The following is a 25,829-nucleotide window of genomic DNA, read 5'->3' as shown; positions in this document are numbered from 1 at the left end:
CGAACTAGTTAATCGATTAATCGATAGCTGCAGCCATAATTGACAATAAAATGAAGTCAGAACTCGCTAATTTCTCAGTTTTAGCTACATCAAAGCATCTTCCATTTATTCAGTAGCTGCCGTTAACGGCGATAGACGTCCAATTGGCTGCCATCCTCCCACTTACAATGGATAATATCTTTAAAATTCAAGGTTAATTAGAACTCAAGCGCTGTCAATGGCAGCCACAAAGGCAAAGCCTTTTCTAAGACCGATATTTTGACCTACTACTTAAGACCAATTAAAGAGACCAATTAAAAAAAGGTCTCCTAATAAAAAAAAAAATTTAAAAAAAAGGGAAGGTGCAGTGAAAGGACTTTTATTGGTCAGGGTTAGCTTGCGCATGTTCAGCAAGGGCAAGGAGTTCCAGGCTGCAATTCCAGGGCGAGTCCTTTGCTGATGAGGAAGGCTTCTTGTTGGGGTTCGCGCCCGAGAAATTTCCTCAGCATGTCCGCCGCATCCGCCGAGCCGCCGGGAGCTAAGATGCACTTCCTGTAGTCCAGACCCACCTGCGCGCAAAGAACAAAAGCACTTACAACAAAGCCAGGTAGCAAGCTAACTAGCTACAGCTAGCTGTTTGCTGGCTAGCTGCAGCTGTAGCTACAGCTAGCTGTTGCTAGCTACAGCTAGCTAACTCGCTACAGCTAGCTGCAGCTGTAGCTACAGATAGCTGTTGCTAGCTACAGCTAGCTAACTCGCTACAGCTAGCTAACTAACTAGAGTTATCTACAGCTACCGTAAATGCACCAAAAGCAAAAGGAAGTAACCAAATTACAAGTGAAGATACCCAGAAATGACCCAAAATGAACAGAAAGTGATCTGGAATTAACCTAAATAAACAGGACGTTGCTTCCGAATGACTCAAAATGAACAGGAAGTGACATAAAAAGTTCCCGACAAAGGAACCATAATCAACAAGTGACCCATAATTAAATACCCCAAATTAGCAGGAAGTGAACCAGGATTAAATTATATAAACATTAGACCCAAAATGAACTGGAAGTACCTCAAAACAAACAGGAAGTGACCAAAACGAAGCGAACCAAAAAGTCAACTCAACAGGAAATGACCTGGATATGCCCTAAAATGAACAGGAAGTAACCACGTTCCATAGAAAGATACCCAGAAATGACCCAGTGACAGCAGGGCCGAGAACCAAAAGTGGTATTTGCCATGTGGCAAAATGGATTTTGCCTTGTGGCATTTTTTTTGCCATGTGGAGAAAATGATTTTGTCATGTGGAATTTCTTTTACCATGTGGCATTTTTTTGCCATCTGCCAAAATGGATTTTGCCATGTGGCATTTTTTGGAGTATGTGGCAAAATGGATTTTGGTTCGTCACCTTTTTTTTTTTTGGTAGACACATACCCCCCAAAAATTCAACAAACCAAAATCAGTTTTGCCACATACTAAAAAAATCAATTTTGCCACATGGCAAATATCACTTTTGGTTCTCGGCCCTGCTGTCACTTTGGGTCATTTCTGGGTATCTTCCTATGGAACGTGGTTACTTCATGTTCATTTTAGGGCGTATCCAGGTCATTTCCTGTTGAGTTGACTTTTTGGTTCGCTTCATTTTGGTCACTTCCTGTTTGTCATCCGGTTTGTTTCAAATATCACTTTTGGTCTCTCCAAAGTGATGTGGAATCGAGCCTAAATAAACAGGAAATTACCCAGGAAGTGACCCAAAATACACAGGAAGTACCCCAAAATCAACAGGAAGCGACCATGTTACCCGGAATAGGAGCCAAAATCAACAAGTGACCCATCAATACCAGAGAACTAGCAGGAATTGACCCATGAATGCCCCACAATCAACAGGAAGTGACCCAAAAATACCCTTACAACAACATGAAGTGACCAAGAAAGTTACCCAGAAAGAACCCAAAATCAACAAGTGAACATAGGTGCCCAAATCAATAGGAAGTGAGCCAAAATCCACAGGCAGTGCCCCAGAATTAACAGGACATGGAATTGTAGCATCAAGCTAACGACCGCCACTGACCTTGGGGTTCATGATCCCTTCCTGCTTGAAGCGGGCGTAGTACATGTCCATGGAGAACACCTCGCTCCACAGGTACCCGTAGTACTGCGCGTCGTAACCGTCCGACAGATGGCCGAACGTTGCCGGCATGTTGGTGCCTGTGGACGTACGGTACGTTATGGCGCGCGTTAGCATGTACGAACGATTGTGGTTCAGAGCAATTGACGCCGCATGAATGAAACTGGATGTCTACTAGTGATAAACTCTTGATGGTAGAAGCATGAAGACCTTTTGTTGCCCCTACTAACATGGCCGCCCAGAGGCAACGTTCCCATCAAAGTCGATGCATACACATTAAAATGAAGTCATAACTAGCCTATTTCACTCTGTTGCCGGCCATTGACGGTGCTAGATGTCCAATCCGTTTGGAAGCTGGCAGCGAATGAACGTTCTGAATGAATGTTCATTCGCTGCCAGACTCCCGCTTCAAACAGATTGGACGTCTACTCATGAGAAACTCTTTGAAAGCATGAAAAGAACTTTCATTGCCCCTGCCAAAATGGCCACCCAGAGGCGACGTTCCCTTCAAAGCCAATGCATTAAAATGGTAGTCTTCTTCGTGGTATTCTTTCACTCCACTGGCTGCTATTGACAGTGCTGGATGTCCAATTCATTTGAAGTCGGAGAGTTGGCAGCGAAACTGTTAATTCGCTGCCACCCTCTCGTTTCAAGTTTCAAAAGGATTGGATGTCTACTAGTGATTAACTCTTTGAAATTAATGGCAGAAGCATGAAGCATTAAAAGACCTTTTGCTGCCCCTACCAAAATGGCCGCCCCGAGGCAACGTTCCCATCCATCAAAGTCAATGCATTAAAATGAAGTACAACCCCTGGCTGCCGTTGACAGGGCTTCCTGCTAGTTTTTGGGTGCTAATGGGGCACTTCCTGTTGAATTTGGGTCACTTCGTGTTATTTTTTAACATTGGGGTATTTCTGTGTCACTTCCAGTTGATTTTGGGTTGGTTTATGGATCAGTTCATGTTGATTTTGGGACATGAATGGGTCACTTCCTGTTGATTTTGAGTGACGTCCAGTTAAGTTTGAGGCGTTGGGGAGTTTCCGGGTCACTTCCTTTTAATTTTAGGTCATTTCTGACTAACTTCCTGTGTAACTATCTTTTCCTGTAGATTTAGGGTCATTGTTAAGTCACATCCTGTTTATTTTGTGTCATTTCCCATAATGTTGAGGTGTTTATGGGCTACTTCCTGTTGAATTTAGGGCATTTATGTGTCACTTGTTGACTTTGGGACATTAGTGGGTCACTTCCTGCTGATTTTGAGTGATGTCCAATAAATTTTGAGCATTTCCAGGTCACTTCCTGTTCATTTTGGGTCATTTCTGACTAATTTCCTGTGTAACTATCACTTCCTGTAGATTTCGGGGCATTATTAAGTCACCTCCTGTTTTTTTGGGATCATTTCCCGTTATTGTTGAGGTGCTTATGGGTCACTTCCTGTTGATTTTAGGTCATTTCTGACTAACTTCCTGTGTAACTATCACTTCCTGTAGATTTAGGGTCATTGTTAAGTCACTTCCTGTTTATTTTGTGTCATTTCCCATTAATGTTGAGGTGTTTATGGGCTACTTCCTGTTGAATTTAGGGCATTTATATGTCACTTGTTGACTTTGGGACATTATTGGGTCACTTCCTGCTGATTTTGAGTGACGTCCAATACATTTTGAGCATTTCCAGGTCACTTCCTGTTCATTTTGGGTCATTTCTGACTAATTTCCTGTGTAACTATCACTTCCTGTAGATTTCGGGGCATTATTAAGTCACCCCCTGTTTATTTTGTGTCATTTCCCATTAATGTTGAGGTGTTTAAGGGCTACTTCCTGTTGAATTTAGGGCATTTATGTGTCACTTGTTGACTTTGGGACATTAGTGGGTCACTTCCTGTTGATTTTGAGTGACGTCCAGTTAAGTTTGAGGCGTTGGGGAGTTTCTGGGTCACTTCCTGTTAATTTTATGTCATTTCTGACTAACTTCCTGTGTAACTATCTCTTCCTGTAGATTTAGGGTCATTGTTAAGTCACTTCCTGTTTATTTTGTGTCATTTCCCATTAATATTGAGGTGTTTAAGGGCTACTTCCTGTTGAATTTAGGGCATTTATGTGTCACTTGTTGACTTTGGGACATTAGTGGGTCACTTCCTGCTGAATTAGAGTGACGTCCAATAAAGTTTGAGCATTTCCAGGTCACTTCCTGTTAATTTTGGGTCATTTCTGACTAATTTCCTGTGTAACCATCACTTCCTGTAGATTTCGAGGCATTATTAAGTCACCTCCTGTTTGTTTTGGGATCATTTCCCGTTATTATTGAGGTGCTTATGGGTCACTTCCAGTAGATTTGTGGCATTAGAAGGTCACGTCCTGGAAATATTGGTCACTTACTGTTAAGTTTAGGTCACTTCCTTAATTTTTGGGAACTGGGGCATTTCTAGGGCCCCTAACGATTTTTGGGGGTTTATTGGGACATGAATGGGTCACTTCCCATTGAATTTAGGGCAGCATTTATAGGTAGGTCACTTGTTGATTTTAGGGCAACGAGTTCTCCAATTTTTAGACCGGCGTGTGTAGCTGGCGGCCATTTTGGGTAAGTCAACCAATAGTCAGAAGTTAAATCCCAAAGAATTCATATCACATAGCATCAGCGCGTAATTTCTTAGTCTTTTCCGATACCGACGACATCATTCTAGTGTGATATCCGTACTGATACCGAGGCAGCTCTGTGGTTCCGTTTCAAGTGGTGGAAAGCGAGATGCTAACCCGGAGAAGCGGGAATCCCCAGAACTTCCCGGCAGAGTCGCGCGTACTCCTCGGCCGGGTCCAGGCCGCCTCGGGTGTGCAGCGCCTGATCCACTTTGGCCAGAACGATCTGCCTCAGGTTGAAGAGCCCTGCAAACAGGTGGCGTTAGCATACGTTATCTCGGCTGGCTAGCAAAGGGGGCGCTCCCTGCGACCGATGGACCTGTATTAGCCAGGCGAGACTTGATGAGCTTATCCAGGAGGTGTTCCGGGATGGGTTGCCCGCTCTGGTAGTGTCTTGACATCCTGCGCAGAGGTTCCTTCTCCCACACCCAGTTCTCCAACATCTGTGACGGCGCCTCCACAAAGTCACGCTCCACGTGGGTGCCGCTGAACATGGCGTAGTCCGCCTACGGTACACGACATCTTAGGTTACGTGGCACCACGGATTAGCCGCTATAGGAAAAAATCCAATTGTTTCTCTAAAGCGCTAGATTCATGCCACACTTCCATGTGCGTAATTTGAAATAATGCGTCGGTAAATGTATTCTGTGCGCATAAGAATGTGTTTTATGAGCACAAAAGCGTGTATTTACTATGAATTCACAATAATCTTTTGGGGAAAACATTTTCTGCGCTGGTTTAGCTCACATATAAGCAGTGACAAGTCTGCCACTATTCTCAACCAATATGGACTAAGGATGCCAGGCAAATTCTAATTGGCTGCTTACTGTCCAATCACATGAGGCCATGTTGGTAGGGGTGATGAAAGCTCTTTTCATGCCTCTGCCTTCAACTGAAATGTGTTTATCATTAGATGTCCAGTCCAAATGAGGTGGGGGGATTGGTAACAAGTGAACTTTCGTTCATTCGCTGCCAACCCTCCCACTTTAAATGGATTGGACATCTGGCACCGTCAAAGGCAGCCAACGGTGTCAAATAAGCTAGTTATGACTTCATTTTAAAGTCAATTCATTGACTTAGATAGGAATGTAGTTTATCATTAGTAGACATCCAATCCATATGAAGTGGGAGGGTTGGCAACAATTGAACGAACATTCACTCGCTGCCAGCCCTCCCATCTCAAATGGATTGGACGTCTAGTGCCGTCAAAGGCAGCCAACGGTGTCAAATAAGGTAGTTATGACTTCGTTTTAAAGTCAATTCATTGACTTAGATGGGAATGTAGCCCCTACCAACATGGCTGCCCTGAGGCCATTTTAGTAGGGGCCATGAAAGCTCTTTATAATGCCTCCGAAACCAATTGAAATGAGTTATCATTACTAAACATCCAATCCATATGAAGTGGGAGGGTTGGCAGCAAATAAAGGAATGTTCCTTCGCTGCCACCCTCCCACTTCAAATGGATTGGACGTCTGGCGCCGTCAGGGTCAAATTAGCTCGTTATGACTATATTTCAATGGCAATGCATTGACTTGGATGGGAATGTGGCCCCTACCAAGATGGCCGCTCTGAGCCCATGTTGATAGAGGCGATGAAAGTTCTTTTCATGCTCCTGCCAGGAGTTATATCACTTGTTGACATCCAATCCATATGAAGTGGGAGGGTTGGCAGCAAATAAAAGGATTGTTCATTTGCTGCCACCCTCCCACTTTAAATGGGTTGGACATCTGGCACCGTCAAAGGCAGCCAACGGTGTCAAATAAGCTAGTTATGACTTCTTTTAAAGTCATTTCATTGACTTAGATGGGAATGTAGCCCCTACCAACATGGCTGCCCTGAGGCCATGAAAGCTCTTTATAATGCCTCCGAACCCAATTGAAATGAGTTTATCATTAGTAGACGTCCAATCCATATGAAGTGGGAGGGTTGGCAACAATTGAACAAACATTCACTCGCTGCCAGCCCTCCCATCTCAAATGGATTGGACGTCTAGTGCCGTCAAAGGCAGCCAACCGTGTCAAATAAGCTAGTTATGACTTATTTCATTGACTTGGATGGGAACGTTGCCTCTACCAACACGGCTGCCCTGAGGCCATTTTAGTAGGGGCCATGAAAGCTCTTTATAATGCCTTCAACCCCAATTGAAATGAGTATTAGTAGACGTCAAATCCATATGAAGTGGGAGGTCTGGCAGCGAATGAACGAACTTTCACTGACAGCCCTCCCACCTCAAATGGATTGGACGTCTAGCACTGTCAAAGGCAGCCAACAGTGTCCAATAAGCTAGTTATGATGACTTCATTTTTAAAATCAATACGTAGTTTCATGGGAACGTCGCCCCTACCAACATGGCCGCTCTGAGTCCATTTCAAATGGATTGGACGTCTAGCGCCACAAAAGCAAGCCTTTAGGGTCAAATAAGCTAGTTATGACATTATCTGAATGTCAATGCATTGACTGTAATGGGCACGTTGCCCCAACCAACATGGCCACCCTGGACGATGAAAGCTATTTTTATGCTTCTGCCGGGAATTTTGTTGAGTTTATTACTAGGAGACGCCCAATCCATTAGATGCGGGGGGGCTAGCAGCGGACGAACGAACGCCTAGCGCTGTTGACGGCGCCAAATAAACCAGTTACGATTTCTGCGTACAGTGTCGCTCGAGTTAGCGTAGCGCTGACCTGCGCGCAGAGTTGATGCATGACGTGTCCAAACTCGTGGAAGTACGTCTCCACCTCGTCGTGCTGCAGCAGCGAGGGCGCGGCGGCCGTCGGCTTGCTGAAGTTGGCCACCATGGCGGCCACCGACACCTGACGCCGCCCGTCGGCCAGGAGGCAGCCGGGCTGGAGGCCGAAACACGCCGCGTGGCCGTACTTGCCCTCCCTGCGGGAGACGACGTTGAGCCGGGCGAGCGACGCGCGCGTGCGACGGCATTCCGCTCACCTGGGGTAGAGGTCCAGGTAGAACTGTCCCACCACCTGCCCCTGCTCCGCGTCCTTCACCGAGTAGACTTTGACGTCGGGGTGCCACACGGGGGCGCCGTCCAGCAGCTCGAAGCTTAGACCCAGGAGCTCCTGGTAGATGTCCAGGAGACCCTGGGTCACCACGTCCATCGGGAAGTATTCCTTCAGGAGGTTCTGGTCCACGGCGAATTGGGTCTCCTCCACCTGATGGCGACAAAGTAAACAATCATCTGATTGGTGATGGCGACAAAGTAAACAATCATCTGATTGGGTGATCCTCTTACTGGGAATGACTGTTGGCAGATTTCTGTTAGCCTGACTAAAGTGATTTCCATTGAATGTTAGCATTGAGCTCAAGCGGCATTCTTGCATTATTGATAGCGTTAAGATTGGACGACGTTGAGTAGGGCTGTCAAAATGATCGCGTTAACGGGCGGTAATTAATTTTTTTTAAACTAATCACGTTAAAATATTTGACGAAATTAACATACATGCCCCGCTCAGATTAAAATGACAGCACAGTGAAATGTGTACTTGTGTTTTTCGGAGTTTTGTCGTCCTCTGCTGGCGTTTGGGTGCGACTGATTTTATAGGCTTCAGCACCCATGAGCATTGTGTAAGTAATTATTGGCATCAACAATGGTGGGCTACTAGTTTATTTTTTGATTGACAATTTGACAAATTTTATTTACACGAAAACATTACGAGGGGTTTTAATATAAAATGTCTATAACTTGTACTAATATTAGTGCTGCAACGATTAATCGATTAACTCGAGTATTCGATTAGAAAAAAAATATTCAAATTAAATTTTGTTGCTTCGAGTATTCGTTTAATTAAAGTGGCGTTGTAATGGTTAATTTTGAAAGTGTTTGCATGTAATTTTATTGATTAGGGTGGATACACTGCCCTCTGGTCTCCCTCTTTTCACATGGGTGAATCCAACTGTTCCCTGTTAAGACCAACGTAAGCTAAGTTTTTGTTTGAGCTATTGTTTTTTAATGCATCCATAATTTACCTTATAGGTATATTTAGCCGTTTTTTGTGGGAATATGTGTCTGAACCATTTTTTAGCATCTAAGCTAGCAGACTTTTTCTATGTAAGTTAGCCAATTGTTCTTTTGTTGTACATTGATTCTCATTTTTTTTTAAAATTAATACTGTTTGAGGCTCAGCTCAGGTATTTTAATTTTTCATGTTCCTTATCCGATTACTCGATTATTCGAACTAACTAGTCTATCGATTAATCGACTACTAAAATATTCGATAGCTGCAGCCCTAACTAAGATTTATCTTTTAAGAACTACAAGTCTTTCTATCCATGGATCGCTTTAACAGAATGTTAATGCCATCTTGTTGATTTATTGTTATGATAAACAAATACAGTACTTTTGTACCGTATGTTGAATGTATTTAGCAATCTTGTGTCTCATCTTTCCGTTCCAACAATAATTTACAGAAAAATATAGCATATTTCATAGATGGTTTGAATTGAGATTAATTACGATGAATTAATTTCTAAGCTGGAATTAACTCGATTCAAAATTTTTATCGTTTGAGACCCCTAATTTTGAGACATTTACAGGTCACCTCCTGTGGATTTTGGGCGACTTCCCGTTAATTTTGGCTCACTTCCTGTAGTGTGTGTTGATCTAGAGTCACTTCCTGTTTATTTTGGGGCATTTCTGGGTCACTTCCTATTGATTTTGGATCACTTCCTGTTGATTTTGAGACATTTGCAGGTCACTTCCTGTGGATTTTGGGCAACTTCCTGTTAATTTTGAGGTATTTACTGCTTACATCCTGTTGATTTTGGCTCACTTCCTGTTGATTTTGGGCGACTTCCTTTGAATTTTTAGGTATTTATAAGTCACTTCCTGTTGATTTTGGTTGACTTCCTGTTGATTTTGAGTCATTTTCAGGTCATTTCCCATTGATTTTGAGGCATCTAACATAACTTCCTGTTGATCTAGGATCACTTCCTGTTTATTTTGGGGAATTTCTGGGTCATTTGCTGTTGATTCTGGATGACTTCCTGTTGATTTTGAGAGACTTGCAGGTCACTTCCTGTTGATTCTGGATGACTTCCTGTTAATTTTGAGGTATTTTCTACTTACATCCTGTTGATTTTGGCTCACTTCCTGTTGATTTTGAGTCATTTTCAGGTCATTTCCCATTAATTTTTAGGCATTTAACATAACTTCCTGCTGATCTAGGGTCACTTACTGTTAATTTTGGGAATTTCTGGGTCATTTGCTGTTGATTTTGGATGACTTCCTGTTGATTTTGAGAGACTTGCAGGTCACTTCCTGTTGATTTTGGACGACTTCCTGTTAATTTTGAGGTATTTTCTGCTTACAACCTGTTGATTTTGGGCGACTGATTTTTTTAGGTATTTATAAGTCACTTCCTGTTGGTTTTGGTTCACTTCCTGTTGATTTTGAGTCATTTTCAGGTCATTTCCCATTCATTTTGAGGCATCTAACATAACTTCCTGTTGATCTAGGGTCACTTCCTGTTTATTTTTGGGGAATTTCTGGGTCATTTGCTGTTGATTCTAGATGACTTCCTGTTCATTTTGAGGTATTTTCTGCTTACATCCGGTTGATTTTGGCTCACTTCCTGTTAATTTTGGGTGACTTCCTTTGAATTTTTAGATATTCATAAGTCACTCCCTGTTGATTTTGATTCACTTCCTGCTTATTTTGGGGAATTTCTGGGTCATTTGCTGTTGATTTTGGACAACTTCCTTTGAATTTGTAGGTATTTATAAGTCACTTCCTGTTGATTTTGGTTCACTTCCTGTTGATTTAGAAACATTTTCAGGTCATTTCCCATTCATTTTGAGGCATCTAACATAACTTCCTGCTGATCTAGGGTCACTTTCTGTTTATTTTGGGGAATTTCTGGGTCACTTGCTGTTGATTTTGGATGACTTCCTGTTAATTTTGAGGTATTTTCTGCTTACATCCTGTTGATTTTGGCTCACTTCCTGTTGATTTTGGGCGACTTCCTGTGATTTTGAGGTATTAACAGGTCACTTGCTGTTGATCTTGGTTCACTTCCTGTTGATTTTGGGCGACCTCCTTTGAATCTTTAGGTATTTATAAGTCACTTCCTGTTGATTTTGGTCACTTCCTGTTGATTTTGAGTCATTTTCAGGTCATTTCCCATTAACTTTGAGGCATCTAACATAACTTCCTGTTGATCTAGGGTCACTTCCTGTTTATTTTGGGGAATTTCTGTGTCATTTGCTGTTGATTTTGGATGACTTTCTGTTGATTTTGAGACACATGCAGGTCACTTCCTGTTGATTTTGGACAACTTCCTGTTAATTTTGAGGTATTTTCTGCTTACATCACGTTAATTTTGGCTCACTTCCTATTGATTCAGGGTCCATACCGGCTCACTTCCTGTAGATTTTGAGGCATCTTCAGGTAACTTTGTGTTGATCTTGGGTCACTTTCTATTCTTTTTTTCGGGCCACTTCCTGTGAAATCACTTCCTTGATTTTGAGGCATTTTCAGGTCATTGACTATTGATTTTGGGTAACATCCTATTTATTTTCAGGCATCTCCATGCAATTTTGTGTTGATCTTGGGTCGCTTTCTTTTTATTTTTGTGCATTTCTGAGTCACTTCCTGTTGATTTTGAGACATTTGCAGGTTGATTTTTGGCTCACTTCCAGCTAAATTGTAGTTCTCTTTGGAACATTCATTCCTGAAACTAAACCTTATGGTGCAAAGGTTTTTCCGAAAGACTTTCAGGGAACGTCCGCCGTGGTTACCTGCGTCATGAAGTAGCGCGTGTCCCAGGCGTGGAGTTGCCCGTCGAAGCGCAGACCTCGCTTCTCGCACTCCTCCTCCTTCAGCTTGAGAATGACCGAGCGCTCTTCTTCACCCAGAGGTTTCAGCTTGCGGGACAGTTCCTCTAAGAAGACGGAGAAGAAAACGCTTCAGGACGCGTCCCCGGGACGGACCGCGACGTCGCGTCCTCACCCAGGAAGGCGGCCACCTGCTTGGCAGACTTGGCCATGTTCATCTCCAGGACGAAATCGGCGTGGGTGCCGAAGCCCAGTAGAGAACATTTCCGAGCTCGAAGTTCCACCATCTCCTTCAGGATTGCCGAGTTCTCCTGCACGAATGTGGCGGCGGTGTCATAACGGGAGATAAAGAAGAAGTGACAGAAGAATAAGTGGCAGGAGAAAATGAGTGACAGAAGAAGAATCAGTGTCAGAAGAAAAAGCGGTGGAAGAAGAGATGGAGCAGAAGAAAAGGTGTGATTGGAGAAGATGAAGCAGTGACAGACGAAGCAGCGGCGGCAAAAGAAGGAAAGGTGTGACAGAAGAAGAAGCTGTGGCAGAACAAGAAACATCGACAACAGAAGAAGAAGCAGTGGCAAGAGGAAAAAAAAGGGGGGGCAGACCATGTGGTTGGCAGAAGAAGAAGTGGCGGTGGCAGAAGAACGAGCAGTGGCTGAAGAGGCAGAAGAAGGAAAGGCGTGACAGAAGAAGCATCGGTAAGAGAAGAAGCGGTGGCCAGTGTTGTTAATTTTACTTTAAAAAAGTAATTAATTAGTTACAAATTACTTCTCCCAAAAAGTAATTGCGTTGCGTAACTCAGTTACCTGAATGTAAGAGTAATTAGTTACTTGGCAAAGTAACTAGTGATCTTTTTTTTTTTTCCTCCCAAAAAAAAAAAAAAAAAAAAAAAAAAAAAAACAGGTCACACAATGTGAAGTTTAAAGGGTTTGGGGGACAATTGGCTCGAGCCCAATTCTTTACCCTCCACTTAACTAGACACAAGGGTATTGCGATAACTAGCTAGTAACCTTTGCTATGTGTGGAAGTCATTTAAAGTTGTGAATCAATCGTTAAAGTTGTTAAAATTGCTCCCGTTATTGCATTAGTTCCCTTCTGTCTACTTTAAACATGTGTAAATTTTATAACTGTTTCATCATTTAAAGATAGATTTAAGTTAAGATTTTGCTGATTTAGGAGCATTTTAGATTTAAAAAATTTACTTAGGTTCGCTAGGAAGGATCTCTACATCAGGGCCTTCCTGAGAGGTCTACTGCTTTAAGATGGCGGCTGTTTACTAACGCATGTAGTCCTTAAAACATGTTGCCAATGCAGCTGTGTCTGTAATTTGCATCTAGTTCTATAATATGATATCTACCGTGTCATGTGGGCGTAGTTTGTCGGCTATGGCTACAGTCAGGTATTATTGGAGCCACCTAGCATCGCGGTTGCAACTACGTCTTCCCCACTCCTGCTCTGCTCTCGTCCCCGTGAGTCCGTTTCTCTCAAGACTTTTTTTATTCAACCAATAGTAAGGCACGCCTTTCCCGCCTCAGTAACGGTAATGGCGTTGCCAAGTTGAGAAAAGTAATTAATTAGATTACTCAATACAGAAAAAAATAACGCCGTTAGTAACGCCGTTATATTGTAACGCCGTTATTAACAACACTGGCGGTGGCAGAAGAAAACGAAGAATCAGCAGAAGAAGAAAAGGTGTGACAGAAGCAGTGGCAGCAGGAGAAGCAGCAGCAGCGGCAAGAGAAGAAGAGGCGACAGAAAAAGCGACGGTGGCAGAAGAACAAGCTACGGCAGAAGAAAAAGAAGCAGCAACAGAAGAAGAAGAAGAATGAAAGGTGTGAGAGAAGAAGAAGCATCGGCAAGAGAAGAAAAGGGGTGACAGTAGAAAACGAAGAAGAAGCTCCAGTGGCAGGAGAAGAAGAAGCAGCGGCAGAAGAAGTGAAAGAAGCATCGGAAAGAGACAAAGGGCTGTCAAAGGAATACGAAGCATTAGCAGAAGAATAGGCGAGACAGAAGAAAACGTAGAACAAGCAGCAGCAGGAAAAGAAAATGCGTGACAGAAGAAGCAGCATCGGCAAGAGAAGAAGGTGTCAAAAGAAAATGAAGCATCGGCAGAAGAAGGCGTGACAGAAGAAAACGAAGAACAAGACCAGCTGCAGAAAATGGGGCAGCAGAAGTAAAAGAAGCATCGGCAAGAGAAGCGGAGTCAAAAGAAAACAAAGCATTTGCAGAAGAAGAAAAGGTGTGACAGAAGAAAATGAAGAAGAAGCGGCTGTAGCAGGAGAAGAAGAAGCAGTGGCAGTAGAAGTAAAAGAAGCATCGGCAAGAGAAGCAGTGCCAAAAGAAAACGAAGCATCGGCAGAAGAAGAAAGGGTGTGACAGAAGAAAACGAAGAAGCGGCAGCTGTAGCAGGAGAAGAAGAAGCGTCGGCAGAAGAAGAAAAAGTGTGACAGAAGAAAACGAAGAAGAAGCGGCTGTCGCAAGAGAAGAAGAAGCAGCGGCAGAAGAAGTCAAAGAAGCATCGGCAAGAGAAGAAGTGGTGTCAAAAGAAAACGAAGCAGCGGTAGCATAAGTAGAGGAGGCGGTGACAGAAGAAAACCAAGCGGCGGCAGGAGCAGAAGAAAAAGAACAGAGGTGGATGAGGCAGAATAGAAGCACAAGCGTAATGAACAGGAGAAGATGCCACCTCCTTGCAGCGAGAGTTGAAGGCCTTCTCTAGCTTCCTTCGGGTTTCTGGCACAAAGCATTTCTTCATGGTGGGAAAGTAGTGAGGGTACTTGAGGGTCACTTTTAGCTTGTCTCCGTCTTTGTCCAGGGAGCTAAGGAAGTCTTCTGGTAGGCCGCCTGTGCAAAGGAGTGGAGGATGAGGAGGACAGGGCAGAAGAAAGAAGAAACCCAGAAGGAGAAGAATCAGCAGCAGTAGAAAGAATGAGACCGCAGCGGGTCTTCACCTACCGAGTTCCTCCCTGGTGAAGCTCAGACTGGTGGTGTCCTCGTTCAAGTTCTTGTTGAAGTCGATGCACAAGTTGCTCAAGGTCTTCTTGATCTTTTTGATCTCCTAAACGCACACGCAAACACGTTGAGTTCCCGTCCGAGCGCTGGCGTTCTTCTGACGTCGCCCGACCTCTTGCGTTTCTTTGGGAAGGTGGAGTCCGTTCCTCTGCCCCAACTTCAGCAGGCGCTCCATGTAGCGGCGGGACTCGGCCGGCAGGCTGCTGCAGTCCAGTTTCTTCTACACGCGCACACCACACACACACAAAACCTAGCCGTCAAAGATCTTGGAGAAGCGCCCGAATACATAATCATTCAAATTCAAAATTCATTCAGGTCCAAAAAATGACAATCAGTCATGTCCAAAATGCAGCAACGCCCGTACTGGCAGACAGGAAGTCAGGCGTGAACAGACAGGAAGTAGCATCCAAAACAGACAGGGAATAACATCAGTTACATACAGGAAGTAGCATCTAAAACAGATCACCTGTTATGTGAAAACAGACATGAAGTGAGGTTTAAAACAGACAGGAAGTAACATCAGAGCTACAGGAAACCACGTCCAACAAAAACAGCACGTCAAGAGGTCCATGTTATCAGGGTTACAAAAAGACAGGAAGTGACATTAGCACTACAGGAAGCCATAGAAGTAGCATCCAAAACAGTCATGAAGTGAAGTCTGAAACAGACAGGAAGCGCAGCCAAGTAGCATCCCGAACCGATAGCATGTCGCGTTAAAAACAGATAGGAAGTGACATCAGAGTTACAGACAGGAAGTAGCATTCCAAACAGATAGCCTGTCACGTGCGAACAGACAGGATGTAAGCTTCAAAACAGACAGGAAGTAACAACAAAGTTAAAGACAGGAAGGACATTAGTGCTACAGGAAGCCACGGAAGTAGCATCCAAAACAGTCATGTGTAAACAGACAGGAAGTGAGGTCTAAGACAGGAAGTGACATCTAAGCTACAGGAAGCAACGTCAAAGTAGCATCCAAAACGGAGAGAAACAGACAGGAAGTGACTTCAGAGCAACAGGAAGCCGCATCCAAGGAGCATCCCAAACAGATAGCATGTCAGGTAAAAACGGACAGGAAGTGAGGTACAAAACAAACAGGAAGTGAGGTACAAAACAGACAGGAAGTGACATCAGGCTGCATGAAGGATGACATTATAGCTAGCAAGCCACGCCTAAGCATTCAACTGCCATGTGCAGACAGACAAGAACTGACATCCAAAACAGACAGGAACTGACATCAGCGCTACAGGAAATCACGTCCAACAAAAAACAGTTAGCATGTCACAAGGTCCATGTTATCAGGGTTACAAACAGACAGGAAGTGACATCATAGCTACAGGAAGCGAGGTCCAGACACACAGAAAATTTCCGAGCGTTCGGCATCTACCTGCAAAGCGACGATCCTGAGGTAGACGTCTTCCCTCATGCTCATCTCCACGTCAAACTCGGACAAACGTTTGTCGGCTTGCGTGCTGGCCGCTCGCACTTCTTTGCAAGGAGAAACGTGTTGAGGGAAGTCCAGCGTGTTTCGCTCCACTGCACAGCGGACAAAATCATTTATTATGCTATCGAGTTAGCCATGTTAGCTTTGTCAATAGCAAAAAAATCAGTCTTATTTGCTAAAAACAAACTAGCAGCAGATTCAAGTTGCTTGCTGCGAGCTAAGCCGTTATCTCTTGTCAGCCATTTTACGTCAGTGCCCGTTCGCTAAAGATATTCAGTGGAGCAGGTGTATTGAAATCTGTTTATAACTAGTAGACGTCCAATCCATTTAAAGTGGGGGGGTTGGCTGCGGATGATTAAACGTTTGTTTATTCGCTGTCAACCCTCCCACTTCTAATGGATTGGACGCCAATGGCTGTCAATGTTAGCCAAAAGGGTTAAATAAGCTAGTTAAAACTCCATTTGAATGTGAATGCATGGACTTTGTTGGGAATGTTGCCTGAAGGCGGCCATGTTAGTAGGGGCAATGAAAGCTCTTTTTATGCTTCTGCCGTCAATTGAAAGGACTATCACTAGGAGACGTCCAATCAGTTGGAAGTCAGTGAACAAACGTTCATTTTCTGCCAGCCTCCCACTTCCAACAGACTGGACGTCAGTGGCTGTCAATGTTAGCCAAAAGGGTTAAATAAGCTAGTTAAAACTCCATTTGAATGTGAATGCATGGACTTTTTTGGGAATGTTGCCTGAAGGCGGCCATGTTAGTAGGGGCAATGAAAGGTCGTCAATTGAAAGTGCTTGTGACACGAAAAAGCATGTTTATTTCATAATACACGCGGTATTTTATGCTCCTGAATGATATGGACCGCTTGGATGTGTGTGGAAGCGATCGCTATATTTATTTAGTTTTTTGAATACCGCGCCAGGAAAATGAGTGACTTCCGGCTTCGGTCTCGCATTGAGGAGGAGGGCGCTGTGACGTGTACGGTAGAAGACGTCCTCTTCACGTTACAGTGTACTGTTGTGTATGAGGACGAAGGATTCAGCTGATTTTGCGGATTAATACTTTTATTTTTTGCATCACGCCAGCCAAACGGCTGCAGAAAAATCATTCTGTATGCGGGAGAGGCGTATGCGCCTTTTTGGAGTTTCAAAAGGTTCCCATTCACCGTGGATATTTACTGTGGGACCATTGGACTTACAAGGAAGTGAGTAAACATCTTGTTTTGTATTATGTCAAATACGAATACAGTGATTACAAAGTAAACACTATAAAATTCCTTTAAATAAAGGACTACTTACGTTTGATCATTGATAGGCATGTAAAAAGCTATCCTCACGCTCATTAGCAGTTAGCTGTTAGCACGTTAGCTACACAACAATTCCAGCCACCCTCCTCCAGGGAACGAACTGTAAATTGCTCTCCGCCGGGCGGTTTGCAGATCCGCAAAGAAACTCGACAACCGGGTCGTCATGTCAAATAATCCAGGCTAGTTATGTGTGATTTTCCACTTCGAAGACTTTGAAACATCCCTCGGTTCGGGTTAGCATGTCGGCTAGCTGTCACTCCTTCTCGTCTGTTTACATTCTCCGAAGCCGGGGAAGGGAAATGACATATGTCCGATTTAGGTGTCATAAAATATCGTTCGGCAGGTGTGACAGTAAAGGTAAAGTCGACTGTTTTGACCATTATGGAGTAATTTTGCCATGTCGTCTTGAATAAATGGAGTTTTATTATTTTATATTCCATTTAGCACAAGTTATTTGTCATGACCATGCCATTTATTGAGCAATTGGGGAAAGTACTTGGGTAAAAAGAATATCCTGTAAAAATATTGAAGTAAAGAGACAGAAACAATGACATATTGCCGCTCTCTTCGTCGCGTTTTCCTCATTGTGAATAGTTCCCCCTCGACGGGCTGACTGGTCCTTCTCAAGCCATTTATATAGCTATTGGGGAAAATACTTGGATAAAAAAAATATCCTGTAAAAATATTGGGAGTAGAGAGACTGAAACAATGACATTTTGCAGCTCTCTTCGTCTCGTTTTCCTCGTTCTGAACAATTCCCCCTCAATGGGCTGAATAGTAAAACCGATGAGCCTAGTCTACCGCTGACGTCATCCACCTGTTGGGGACGCTAAAGCCCTATAATTGTAGGCGTGGCTAACCGGCAGATTAAAAGACTAATTTCTCGTCATCTGCGCTTTGCTAAATTGTTGTATATAGTCGAATCGTCTCAAAATATGATTCTAATTCACATAATAATGCCATTTAAGACTTTTTCTGGTGTCGTATGCTCTTGAAAGGACTATCACTAGGAGACGTCCAATCCGTTGGAAGTGGGAGGGATGAAAAGTCAACGAACAAACGTTCATTTTCTGCCAGCCTCCCACTTCCAACAGATTGGACGTCAGTGGCCGTCAATGTTAGCCAAAAGGGTGAAATAAGCTAGTTAATACTTCATTTGAATGTCAATGCATGGATTCTGATGGGAATGTTGCCTGAAGGCGGCCATGTTAGTAAGGGCAATGAAAGATCTTTTCATGCTTCTGCCTTCAACTGCAATGAGTTTATGACTTGTAAACGTCCAATCCATTTGAAGTTGGAGGGTTGGCTGCGATGAACAAAGGTTCATTCACTGCCAACCCTCCCTCTTCTAAAGAATTGGTCATCCAGTGCTGTCAGTGGCCACGAATGAGTCAATAGTAGATGCTTCGACGTTGCTAAAATTGAAAAAATTATGCTAGCTGTGACGAAATGTCAATGCATTGACTTGGGTGGGAACGTCACTTAGGGGCGGCCATTTTGATAGGGGCAATGAAAGGTCTTTTCGTGCTTTTGCCTTCAACTGAAATGAGTTTATCACTAGGAGACATCCAATCCGTTGGAAGTGGGAGGGTTGGCAGCCAATGAACAAACATTGGCTGCCAGTCTCCCACTTTCAACCGTTTGGACGTCAATGGCTGTCAATGTTAGCCAAAAGGGTGAACTAAGCTAGTTGAGACTTCACTGGACTTTGATGGGAATGTTGCCTGAAGGCGGCCATGTTGGTAGAGGCAATGCTTTGTGCTTCTGCCGTCATTTGAAATGAGGTTTATCAATCGTAGACATTCAATTCATTTGAAGCGGGAGGGTGAATGTTCGTTCATTCACTGTCAACCCTCCCGGTTCAAATGGATTTGGACGCAGATGCTAAAGTTGAGAAATACGCTTGAAATCAATAGGACGTGACCCAAATTTAATAAGAAGTGACCCATAATTAACCGGAAGCGAACCAAAACCAATGGGAAGTCATTTTAAATGACCCAAATCAACAGGAAGTGACCCGGGAATGCCCGAAATCAACAGGAAGTGATCCGTGAAATCCTGAAAATTACCAGTATTAGCCTTGTAATCAACAGGAAGTGAACCACGGGACATCGCAGCTCTGCTGCCACATTTACTCAGGTTTGCCTGATATCATAGACAGAAAAAAAAGATTTTTAAAGTAATAGAACGGACTCATGACGGTGCTCTGTGTGCATTTTGCACTTGGCCGTGCCTCCGTCCGGAACCTTCCGAGCCCTGCGTCAATGTAAACCGATCAATGGATCTTTTGTCCGCCATTGTCGAGCCACAGCGGAACGCAGAGTCGGCGTTTGCCGTGTAAAGGTGCCCCGCGGCAGCGCTTTTGACAAAAACGAACGCCACAATTAAGCCCTTCTGGAATCGCGACCCCAATGCACACATATACAATAGTCTACGTTAACTCATTTGTTCCCATTGATGGCGCTAGATGTCCAATTCAAATGGAGCGGGAGGCTTGGCAGAGGACGAACGATCGTCCACCCTCAAATGGATTGAATGTCTACTAGTAATGAACTCATTTCAATTGACGGCTGAAGGTGGAAAACAGCTTTCATTGCCCCTACCAACATGGCCGCTCTGAAGCAACATTCACATCAAAGTCAATGCATTTACAACTTTAAAATGAAGTCACAACTAGCTTATTTCAACCTGCTGGCTGCCATTGACAGCGCTTCCAGTTCAATTTGGGGAGCTTACGGGCCACTTCCTGTTGAGTACGTAACATTAATGGGTCACTTCCAGTTGATTTTGGGTCATGTCCAATTCATTTTGGGGCATTGCAGGTCACTTCCTGTAAATTTTAGGTCATTTCTGACTCACTTCCTGCTTAACTATCACTTCCTGTTGATTTTGGGTCACTTCCACATAATTTTGGGGTGCTTACGGGTCACTTCCAGTTGATTTTAGGGCATTAACAGGTCATGTCCTGTTGATTTTGGTCACTTCCTGTTCATTTTGAGGTCCTTACGGGTCACTTTGTGCTAATTTTAGAGCAATGGGGCATTTTTGAAATTTTTGAGTGCTGTTATGGGTCACGTTTTGTTGATTCTGGGTCAAGTCCAGTTACTTTTTCGGGCATTTCCAGGTTATTTTTCTGTTAATTTTGGGTCATTCTGACTAACTTCCTGCTTAACGATCACTTCCTGTTGATTTTGGGGTCACTACCTGTTTATTTTGGGTCACTTCCTGTTTACTTGGCTCATTTACAATAACGTCCTGTTGATTTTGGGTCACTTTCTGTAAATTTGGGGGATTTCACAGATCACTTCCTGTTGTTTTTGGGGCTATTCCCAGGTCACTTCCTTTTAATTTGGGTCATTTATCGTGACTTCACGTCGATTTTGGTTCACTTCCTGTTAATTTTGGGTTGCTTCCTTGGACTTTGGGGCACTTCCTATTAATTTTAGGTCACTTCCTGTTGATTTCAAAGCAATTGAACGTCACTTCCTGTTGATTATGGGTAACTTCCTCTTGATTATGGGTCACTTCCTTATGATTTCGGGACAATCGAACATCACTTCCTGTTGATTATGGGTCACTTCCTGTTAATTTGTGTTACTTCCTGGTGATTTTGGGGCAACTGAGCATCACTTCCTGTTGATTGTGGGTGACTTCCTGTTAAGGCATTTACTATTAACTTTGGGGCATTCAATTCCTGTTAATTTGGGTCATTTCTAGTAACTTCCTGCAGATTTTGGGTCACTTCCTGTAAAAATTCCAGGTCATTTCTTGTTAATTTTGGGTCACTTCCTGTTCATTTTGAGTCAGTTCCAGTTCACTTCCTTTTAATTTGGGTCACTTCCTGATGATTTTGAGTCAGTTCCAGTTCACTTCCTTTTAATTTGGGTCACTTCCTGATGATTTTGGGGCAACTGAATGTCACTTCCTGGAGATTAATTCATTTACTGTTAGTTTTGGGGCATTCCCGGGGTCACTTCCTGTTAATTTGGGCCATTTATAGTGACTTACCATTGATTTTGTGTCACTTCCTGTTAATTTGGGGATTTCACAGATCACTTCCTGTTGATTTTGGGGCTATTCCCAGGTCACTTCCTTTTAATTTGGGTCATTTATAGTAACTTCATGTCGATTTTGGTTCATTTCTTGTTAATTTTGGGTTGCTTCCTTGGACTTTGGGGCATTTCCTATTAACTTTAGGTCACTTCCTGTTGATTTCAAAGCAATTGAACGTCACTTCCTGTTGATTATGGATCACTTCCTGTTGATTTTGGGGCTATTCACAGGTCACTTCCTTTTAATTTGGGTCATTTATAGTAACTTCATGTCGATTTTGGTTCATTTCTTGTTAATTTTGGGTTGCTTCCTTGGACTTTGGGGCATTTCCTATTAACTTTAGGTCACTTCCTGTTGATTTCAAAGCAATTGAACATCACTTTCTGTTGATTATGGGTCACTTCCTGTTAATTTGGGTCACTTCCTTATGATTTCGGGACAATCGAACATCACTTCCTGTTGATTATGGGTCACTTCCTGTTAATTTGTGTCACTTCCTGTTAATTTGTGTCACTTCCTGATGATTTTGGGGCAACTGAGCATCACTTCCTGTTGATTGTGGGTCGCTTCCTGTTAAGGCATTTACTATTAACTTTGGGGCATTCCCGGGTCAATTCCTGTTAATTTGGGTCATTTATAGTGATTTCCTGCAGATTTTGGGTCACTTCCTGTAAATTCCAGGTCATTTCTTTTTAATTTTGGGTCTCTTCCTGTTAATTTTGAGTCAGTTCCAGTTCACTTCCTGTTAATTTGGGTCACTTCCTGATGATTTCGGGACAATTGAACATCACTTCCTGTTGATTATGGGTCACTTCCTGTTAATTTGTGTCACTTCCTGATGATTTTGGGGCAACTGAGCATCACTTCCTGTTGATTGTGGGTCACTTCCTGTTAAGGCATTTACTATTAACTTTCATTTATAGTGACTTTCTGTGGATTTTTGGGTCACTTCCTGTAAATTCCAGGTCATTTCTTGTTAATGTTGGGTCACTTCCTGTTAATTTTGAGTCAGTTCCAGTTCACTTCCTGTTAATTTGGGTCACTTCCTGATGATTTTGGGGCAACTGAACGTCACTTCCTGGAGATGAATTCATTTACTGTTAGTTTTGGGGCATTCCCGGGGTCACTTCCTGTTACTTTGGGTCATTTATAGTGACTTACCATTGATTTTGTGTCACTTCCTGTTAATTTGGGGTTTTGACAAATCACTTCCTGTTGATGAGGCACATTACCAGGTGACTTCCTGTAGATTTTGGGTTACTTCCGCTAACTTCCTATTTATTTGGCGGCATTCCCGCTCGCTTCCTGTTGATTTTCGGTCACTACCTTATGATTTTGGGTCACTTCCTGTTCACTAAGGCATTTATTGTTAATTAGGGGGGATTTAGGGGTGCAACTTCAGATGACTTCCTGTTGATTTTTGGTCACTTCCTATAAATTCCTGTTGACTTTGGGGCATTCCCTTCTCACTTCCTGCTGAGATTTTGGGTTACTTTCTCTTGATTTTAATTCTCTTCCTGTTGATTTTGCGTCACTTGGAGAGATTTTTTTTTTTTTAATTATCAGATTTTTGCAGATGTGCCATTGAAATTTAATCAAGGCATTGGAAGATAAACGGGGATGTTTTTGGCTAAATTTGGCAGAAACGTACGTTTTGGCTGGGAAAAAAAACTGTGCGATAACTTTTGCACGACATGATTTTGTAATTTGATTTTTTAGTATGCGAACACTTACCCGTGTAGTCCACCTCCACGTCGGCCAACGCCTTGACGGTATTCTGGAAAGTGACGGCGCCGAGGTCCAGCGCGCCCACGGCGTCGTACACCTTCTTGGTGTCTGCGATCAGCCTGTCGACCATCTTGTGGATCTGCTCGGCGCTCAGGTCCCATCGCAGCCGGTTGGTCGGGCACACGCCGCCCAACGCCGCCTCACCTGAAACGCGTTTATTTGGAAGGCAAAAAATGAAGAACAATGTCACTTCCTGTTCATTCTTGTTCTGTCAATGGCGCTGAAAAGCGAGCCAGTAAATAAATTGGGACTTGTATTTTTGTCAATGGCAGGCAATGTCTCCTCCTCGTTAATTTTAGGGTACTAACAAGTCATTTCCTGATCATTCTAAGGTTACTTCCTGTACATTCTGAATCATTTCCTGTTGATTTTAGGGCATATCTGGGTTACGTCCTGTTCATAGGTCACTTCCTGTTGAAATCGCATTTCCGCATCACTTCCTGTTGATTTTGCTTCACCTTCTGTACATTTTCGGGCATCCTTTGATCACTTCCTTTACTTTTTTTTTTTTTTTTTTTTGATAATTTCTTGTTGATTTTAGGCCATTTCCAAGTCACTTCCTGTTGACTGTGGCATATTACCACGTCACTTCTGTTAATATTGGATAACTTTCTGATAAGTTTGAGGCATTTACTGGTCACATTCTATAAATTTGGTGTAATTCAGTTGACTTCCTGTTGATTTTGAGTGACTTCCTGTTGATTATGTGGTCACTTCCTGTTGATTTTGGATCACTTCCTATTGATTTTGGGTCACTTCCTGTTGAGTTTGCTGCATTTCTGCATCCCTTTCTGTTGATTTTATCTCATTTTGTATTGATTATGGGTCACCTCTTGATGATTTTAAGTCATTTTGTATTGATTATTGGTCACTTCCTGTTGATTTTGGATTCACTTCCTGTTGCTTTTGGGTCACTTTTCTGTTGATTCTGGGTCACTTCCTGTTGATTCTAGGTCACTTCCTGTTGATTCTACGTCACTTCCTATTGATTCTGATCACTTCCTGTTGATTCTGGATCACTTTCTGTTGATTTTGGGTCACTTCCTGTTGAATTTGCTGCATTTCTGCATCACTTCCTGTTGATTTTATGTCATTTTGTATTGATTATAGGTCACTTCCTGTTGATTTTAAGTCATTTTGTATTGATTATGGGTCACTTCCTGTTGATATTGGATCACTTCCCATTGATTTTGGATTCACTTCCTGTTGATTCTGGGTCACTTCCTGTTTATTCTAGGTCACTTCCTGTTGATTTTCGGTCACTTTCTGTTAATTTTGGGTCACTTCCTGCTAAATTTGCTGCGTTTCGGCATTATTTCCTGTTAATTTTGGGTCACTTCCTGCTGAATTTGCTGCATTTCTGCATCACTTCCTGTTGATTTTTTGTATTGATTTTGGGTCACTTCCTGTTGATTTTAGGTCACTTCCTGTTGATTCTCGGCCACTTCCTGTTGATTTTGCTGCATTTCTGAATCACTTCCTGACGATTTCACGTCACCACCTGCTGAATTTGCTGCGTTTCCGCATCACTTCCTGGTAATTTTGGGTCACTTCCTATTGATTTTGGGTCACTTCCTGCTGAATTTGCTGCGTTTCTGCATCACTTCCTGTTAAATTGTAGTCACTTCCTGTTGATTTTGCTGCATTACTGAATCACTTCCTGTCGATTTCACGTCACTCCCTGTCGATTTTGGGTCACACTCTGTTGATTTTGGGTCACTTTCTTTTGTTTTTCGGTCACTTCCTGTTGATTTGGGTCATTTATAGTGACCTCACCTTGATTTTGGTTCACTTACTGCCTATTTGGGATCACTTCCTGTTGATTTCAAGGCATTTACTGTTAATTTAGTGGATTTCACAACACCGCTTGTTGATTTCGGGCCATTCCCGGGATCATTTTGGGGCATTTACAGGTCACTTCCTGTTAATTTGTAACATTGCTTCATGTTAAATTCAGGTCACTTGCTGTTGAATATGGGGTAATACAGTTGACTTCCTGTTGTTTTTCGGCACTTCCTGTTAATTTCAGGCCATTTTCTATTTATTTTGAATCAATTTGTGATGATTTTGGGCAAAAATGCAGGAAGTTTTTTTTTTTTAAAAATAATCCTCGTAATATTGTATTTATTGTGTTAATATTACGTACATTTGCGTAACATTTATCTGGTAATGTTACGTCAAGTTACATGCTATCAGGACTTTGAATTCGTAGTATCACAACGTATACACTTGTCTTTCTTTAGGTGAAATTACTAATTTTTTTCTCGTGGTATAACAACGGATGACTTTATTCTAGCAGTCCTATTTTTGTCCTATTTTTGCCGACCTTATCCCCTGCCGTAGGTTAGCTCCGAGAAGATTAAAGCTTCAAAATTTCCTTCCGAATTGACCATTGGAGTACCTCGTTTGCCGCGGCTAGCACTAGCAACTAGCTCTCCGGCTAACCGGCGTTATGTCCGCACTCGCGAACCTCGCGACGTCAAGAGTAGAGACTCAAAAAGCAAAAGTGCACTTTGGTGCACTTTCCAAACTGAAAGTTGGCTACTCACCCGTCGGGCCCATGTTGCCGTGTGGCGAGTTTTACTATCGCTTTTCGGCGGCCGACTGGAACGTGCTCGTTTTGTCGCCGATACGACGTCGTGGGAAAAGGACAGCGCGCACATCCGGTGGCGGATTTACAAATTAAAGGAAGCGTTTTAGCAGAACGTGAAGG

At 43.0% G+C, this 25,829-nt stretch overlaps 1 protein-coding gene across 1 annotated transcript; it reads right to left on the bottom strand.

Moving 5' to 3' along the window:
* Nucleotides 1-337: 337 nt before the first annotated feature.
* thop1 (thimet oligopeptidase 1) lies at nt 338-25,812 on the bottom strand. The gene is made up of 14 exons (XM_057841425.1): nt 25,666-25,812; nt 23,063-23,260; nt 15,913-16,061; nt 14,641-14,748; nt 14,472-14,574; nt 14,203-14,360; nt 11,698-11,833; nt 11,487-11,629; nt 7,680-7,903; nt 7,418-7,619; nt 5,055-5,241; nt 4,853-4,981; nt 2,046-2,182; nt 338-548 (listed from the first exon to the last, which is right to left on the bottom strand). The coding sequence occupies exons 1-14, from the start codon at nt 25,676-25,678 to the stop codon at nt 387-389; spliced, it is 2,049 nt and encodes a 682-aa protein (XP_057697408.1). The 5' UTR covers nt 25,679-25,812; the 3' UTR covers nt 338-386.
* Between the last annotated feature and the right edge of the window lie 17 nt (nt 25,813-25,829).

Source organism: Corythoichthys intestinalis, chromosome 7 (assembly GCF_030265065.1).
Source record: "Corythoichthys intestinalis isolate RoL2023-P3 chromosome 7, ASM3026506v1, whole genome shotgun sequence".
NCBI lineage: Eukaryota > Metazoa > Chordata > Actinopteri > Syngnathiformes > Syngnathidae > Corythoichthys > Corythoichthys intestinalis.
The sequence above is the reverse complement of the archived record's forward strand: the minus strand, read 5'-3'. Positions and strand labels throughout refer to the sequence as shown.

Excerpts from the sequence above, each read along its gene's own strand:
- thop1 (XM_057841425.1), bottom strand. Across the intron at positions 14,361-14,471 it reads CTTCACCAGGGAGGAACTCG|GCGGCCTACCAGAAGACTTC; the intron begins GTAGGTGAAGAC and ends TCCTTTGCACAG. Across the intron at positions 7,904-11,486 it reads CGCGCTACTTCATGACGCAG|GTGGAGGAGACCCAATTCGC; the intron begins GTAACCACGGCG and ends TGTCGCCATCAG.